Source organism: Acanthamoeba castellanii, assembly GCF_000313135.1.
Source record: "Acanthamoeba castellanii str. Neff unplaced genomic scaffold scf7180000084747, whole genome shotgun sequence".
Lineage (NCBI taxonomy): Eukaryota > Discosea > Longamoebia > Acanthamoebidae > Acanthamoeba > Acanthamoeba castellanii.
Genome location: NW_004457396.1, coordinates 93595 through 98442, shown reverse-complemented (window position 1 = coordinate 98442; position 4848 = coordinate 93595). Strand labels below are relative to the sequence as shown.

Here is a 4848-nt window from a genome sequence, read left to right as displayed (position 1 = left end):
ACTACCGAGGAGGAAGGGGCGCGTCCCCGTCCTATGCCAAGCGAGGCGGAGTGTACGTATATATTTTAACAGCCTCCATGGCTCTCGTCGTCATCATCACGATCGCACATTCTTGAATAATGCTGACCCGTGGCCTCGCTCTTCTTCTACAGAAACTCCCCGAGGCCGGGACGAAAAGGTGCGCACATCTCTAGGAGGGCTCCTCTTGTCCTCGTGCTCGTCGGTGTCGGTCGGTCAACCAGTTGGCCATGATCGCTCACCGCCTCATGTGCGCCACTGCTCCGCTGTATTTGGCAGATTCCGATGAGGACGAGGACATTCCCAAGCCGGAACCCCTGCCGCAGGAGTGGCTCGCCGACAGCCAGGAAAACATGAGCATCACCTACAACACCGATCGGGAGGGTACAAGTTTGTTATTTACATTATTTATTATTTTATTATTTACATTATTTTTTATTATTATTTTGGCTGACGGCGTTGTCGTGCAGCCAAACCACACAAGTCCCCGGTGCCCCGAAGCAAGCCCAGGAAGGCTCAGGCCACGCCGGGCCAGACGCCTCCCGATCTGAGGGTCCGTCGACGCCCCATTCACCCCACCCGCCTGGGGGCTGCAACGTGGCGTGAGCGCTCAACTTGTGTGGTATGTGGAATGTGGTATGTATGTGGTCGTCGCGCAGGACAAGGCCGAGCAGTTGAAGGAGATGTTCGTTGGTCTGACCACCGAGGACGCCATCAAGATCCTGCGCAAGTGCGGCTACTCCATCTCCGACGCCGCCCTGCGACTGTCCGACCCGCACCGGATGAGCAAGTACACCGGCCAGCAGCAGCAGCAGCAGCGCCAACAGCAGGAGGCCAAGGAGCAGCGCAAGCCCCGTACGACCCTCTCGACACCTCGGCCCACCACCTTTTTTCGCCGGCGATCGCTCATCATCGCCCCTCGTGATCCTTCTCCTCGCGCTGTGCAGGTGCGCCGACGCTCGGTTCGACGAACACGGCGCCCGGTGCGGGTGGCAGCCTCCTCACAGACCCGGTGGTCGGCATGCAGAACCTGTCGATCAGCGCCCAGGGCTCGGGTAGCTTCGCCCCCGCCTTTTACGGCAGCGGCGTGGGCTTGTCCCAGGCACAGCCACAGCAGCAGCAGCAGCAGCCGGCCCAGATTCAGGCCTACCCGTACGCGCAGCCGGCGGCGCTGCAGCAGCACTCGTCGTTCGTGGCCCAGCCCGCCAGCGCTGGCTCGCCCTACGCGTCCATGCCCAGGACCCAGCCCCAGCAGCAGCAGCAGCAGCCGCCCTTGTCCGGCTCGTTCTCGCCGGCGCCTCTCGGTTCGGCCCCGTCGGGGTCTGCGCAGACCCAGAGCTGGACCTCGTTCGGGGCCGGCGCCCCGGGCCTCTACGGATCGTCGGCTTCGGCTTCGGTCGCCTCCTCCAACTCCTCGATCGCCGCCGCAAGCCCGCAGCAGCAGCCTCAGGCCGCCTATTTCGCCCAACAGCAGCAGCAGCTCCAGCAGCAGCAACTGCAGCTCCAGCAACAGCAGCAACAGCTCCAGCAGCAGATTCAACAGCAGCAGCTCCAGCTCCAGCAGCAACAGCAACAGAAGCAGATGCAAATTCAACAGCAGCAGGCCGCGCAGCCTTCGCTCTCGTCGGGCGGCGGCGCCTTCCAGCCGTTGCAGTACCCGCAGCAGGGGACCACCTCGCAGCCCGTCTTCACCGCCACGCCCCAGCCCTACGGGTCGTCTTCGGCGGCGGCCGTCTCCTACGCCACCCCCGGCTCGCCCCTGCAGTATCCCCAGTCTCCTCAGCTCCAGCAACAGCAGCAGCAGCAGCTCGCTCTCCAGCAGCAGCTGTACCAGCAGGCCCTCGCTTCCCAGTCGTCGCAACTGGCTCAGAGCCCATGGGCTGGCCAGCAGGCACCGGTACGCCTTTCCTCGACCCCGGCATCGCTTCTTCGTGATCGTGCTGAGGCCCAATCGCTCATGATTGCATCCTCTTCATCTTCATCTCTCGTAGTTGTCCGGTGGGTTCACGCACTTTGGGCAGGTCGCCGCTGCGCCACAGAGCTCGGGCCTCTACGGGTCATCTTCCTTCCAGCCATCCCAGTCCCTGCCCCAGCAGCAGCAGCAGCAGACCAGCACGGACGCGTTCGCGAGCCTCGTCGCACAGCAACTGCCCAAGGGCGCACAGCTGCAGTCGCTCTCTCCCACCACGGTACGGCCAAATGCATGATTGGTCGTGTTTTGTGGTGCTCGGCCTGATGCACGAGCGAATGTACGTTACGAATGAATGCGCAGCCGCACCACCAACCCGAGCCGAAGAAGACGCTGGCCCAGCTGCAGTCCTACCCCGCCTACTTCCAGGCTGGCCAGCAGCTCCCAGCTGCCCCGCAGCAAGGTACGCGCCTCTCTGGGCTTCAATGGAGAACTGGGACGGCTTGCTCACGCAGCGTGATCTGGGCGGCACAGTTGGCAATGGCCAAAACCCGTTCGGGCAGCAGGACTTCTTCTAGACGTGGTGGCACGATGCGACGTCGCATAGCCCTTTGTAATAAGAGTACAGCAACAACTAGCAGTAACATCGCACCGAGCGAGAGCAGCTAAACATGTCGCGATCCATAGTTGTGGGTGAGTGACGAACGTGTATTGATGTTTAGAAAGATGTACTCAACACGATCACTCCCGCTGACAATGCGCATGATCGGATTCCGGAAGTCTCACAGATAGATAGCATGGGGATGAATAACGAGGGAAGAGGAAACGCCGCACTTAAGATCTACAACTTCGGAAAGAGCGTAGCTTACATGGCGTACTTGCGCGTCCATTCCCGAGCCGTGTTTTCATACCTCGACCTATCGGTTTTGTAGATGTGGGCGATCTCGGGCACGAGGGGATCATCTGTGAAGGAAAATTGTGTTTCGGTGAATAAGAAAATGCGAGCGCAATTCAATTGCAGCGAGTAGGTTACCTGGGTTGGGATCGGTAAGCAGAGAGCAGATGGAGAGCAAGACTTTCGAGATGGTCAGGGCAGGGCTCCACTGATCCTTGAGAATGTCGAGGCAGATGCTACCGTTGCCGTTGACGTTGGGGTGATAGATCTTGGTTGTGAAGCTGACTTTGGGAGGCTTGAAGGGCTGGAGTAGAGCAATGCGAGAAAGAAGGAAATGGAAGGGAGGAATGAGGGCCAAGCTTCGGTGAAGAAGGGGCGGGGAGGATGAAAAAGCAGAGATGCATCTCGAGCTACGTACGTAGTCTGTGGGGAAGTGAATGTTCAGGAAGAAGACGCCACCCTGGTACGGGCTGTCAGGCGGTCCCATGATGGTAGCCGTCCAGTGGAAGAGATCGTCGCCAACGGGGCCAGCGCTGCAGTTTGTGGGCGGATCGCGTTGGAGATCCTGCAACTCTTTGTTGATCCTCTTCAGGGCCATTGTCTAATTCTACGATGTGCGGCTTGGTTGATGTGTGGGTTGATTGGATGTTTACAGCGCACCACGACACGACCGGTGCTGCGGGGTTGAGGCGAAAAATTGAAAAGAGAAAAAATAGCGGCGCATGAAAACCTTTCAGTTCTGGTTTTTGGGGCGGCGTCCACAAGCATGTCCGCAGAGCCCTTCCGTTGCGGTCTTAGCTGACTGCGGACAAGTTCGCACGAAGACAAGTTGGGTCAGGGTGACGTCACAGCCAGGCAGCCGAGTTTTTCGTTCGAAGCGAGAAGCAACCGAGAATCCCAGGATTTTGCCGCAAAGAAATAAAAAGTTAATTCATTCTTTTCGACCAGGATTTATGAAGAGATTTGTGGCCGGCACGCGTGTGGGTCGCTTTTCACGGCCTCTATTCTCCAACTGCAGACCGGTACTGCTGTCGCCCCACGCCCAATAAAAGATCAAACGTATGCGAGTTGCCGCTCACCCCCCCCCACCCCCAAGGTACTCTGCACCAGCCATGCGTGGGCAGACTCAAGGCGAGGAGTGAAGATCTACACGAAGACTGGCGACGGTGGCGAGTCGTCCCTATTCACTGGCGTACACCTCACCCCCTTGCCTGCTGGTTTCGCAATTGCGTGGTCGTGACGTAATGAGTGGTTGGGCGGGCGTGTGATCAGGAGCGCAGGGCGAAGGAAGACGTGGTGTTCCACGCACTAGGCACCACCGACGAGCTCAACTCCTTCGTCGGGTACAGCCGAAACACCTTTTGCCTTCGTGTTGTTTTGTTTGCCATCAGCGCCTGTTGGCCGCTAACAGCCTGCATTCCTCCGCACGCCACTGGGCAGACTTGCCCGTGAGTATTGCGAGCAGAGCAAGAATGGGTTGGATGAAAAGCTGCAAATGGTACTACTTCCTTCTCACTAAGACTCGCCTGGCGGCAACTGAGCCGGGGTCGTGTCCGCTACAGATTCAGTCGCTGCTGCTTGACATCGGAGCCAACGTGGCCACGCCACGAAACGCAGCCGACGCCGATGCCCGTCTGCGTATGTTTATCCAGCAGAATCAAGCACCGTTTGCGGTTGTTACTTCGGTTCTCACGGCATGGCTTTGTGCAGGTCGCACCGAGTTTTCGGACGTCCACGTGACCACTCTGGAGAAGTGGATTGACGAGCTCGATGCCGAGCTGCCGCCACTCAAGAACTTCATTCTTCCGGTACGCCCACGCAGGCTATTCGTGCTGTCGCCACAGTCCCTGATTGCTTTTCCTTCGCACTCACGCCGGTAATCAGTCGGGCGGCCTCGCTTCTTCGCACCTGCACGTCTGCCGTTCAGTCTGCCGCCGAGCCGAGAGGTGCGCCCCTACGCACGTGACGGCGCGGCACGCTCACTTCTCATAGCGCGATTGCGTGTGCACGCAGGTTGGTGACGCCA

General features: G+C 59.2%; 3 protein-coding genes across 3 annotated transcripts in view; 2 read left to right on the top strand and 1 right to left on the bottom strand.

Moving 5' to 3' along the window:
* ACA1_187900 (Fbox domain containing protein) overlaps window positions 1-2596 on the top strand; it is a gene marked incomplete at both ends in the record, with an annotated part of 2898 nt that extends 302 nt beyond the window's left edge. Inside the window, 8 exons of the mRNA XM_004337838.1 lie at window positions 298-402; window positions 489-571; window positions 678-873; window positions 966-1113; window positions 1271-1915; window positions 2010-2207; window positions 2291-2390; window positions 2462-2596. Of these exons, the coding sequence (XP_004337886.1) occupies window positions 298-402; window positions 489-571; window positions 678-873; window positions 966-1113; window positions 1271-1915; window positions 2010-2207; window positions 2291-2390; window positions 2462-2596 (1610 nt within the window). The remainder of the gene's footprint in view (window positions 1-297; window positions 403-488; window positions 572-677; window positions 874-965; window positions 1114-1270; window positions 1916-2009; window positions 2208-2290; window positions 2391-2461) is intronic.
* A 196-nt stretch (window positions 2597-2792) lies between these two features.
* ACA1_187890 (ubiquitinconjugating enzyme E2, putative) lies at window positions 2793-3420 on the bottom strand (the record flags this gene model as incomplete). Its single annotated transcript, XM_004337837.1, has 3 exons — window positions 2793-2890; window positions 2961-3126; window positions 3241-3420. 3 exons carry the CDS (start codon window positions 3418-3420, stop codon window positions 2793-2795), a joined length of 444 nt encoding a protein of 147 aa, XP_004337885.1.
* A 355-nt stretch (window positions 3421-3775) lies between these two features.
* The window catches only part of ACA1_187780 (ATP:cob(I)alamin adenosyltransferase), a gene marked incomplete at both ends in the record, with an annotated part of 1912 nt that continues 839 nt past the window's right edge, over window positions 3776-4848 (top strand). The window contains 7 exons of the mRNA XM_004337836.1: window positions 3776-3800; window positions 3947-4014; window positions 4095-4165; window positions 4263-4320; window positions 4385-4454; window positions 4533-4630; window positions 4707-4768. Coding sequence (XP_004337884.1) covers window positions 3776-3800; window positions 3947-4014; window positions 4095-4165; window positions 4263-4320; window positions 4385-4454; window positions 4533-4630; window positions 4707-4768 — 452 coding nt within the window. The remainder of the gene's footprint in view (window positions 3801-3946; window positions 4015-4094; window positions 4166-4262; window positions 4321-4384; window positions 4455-4532; window positions 4631-4706; window positions 4769-4848) is intronic.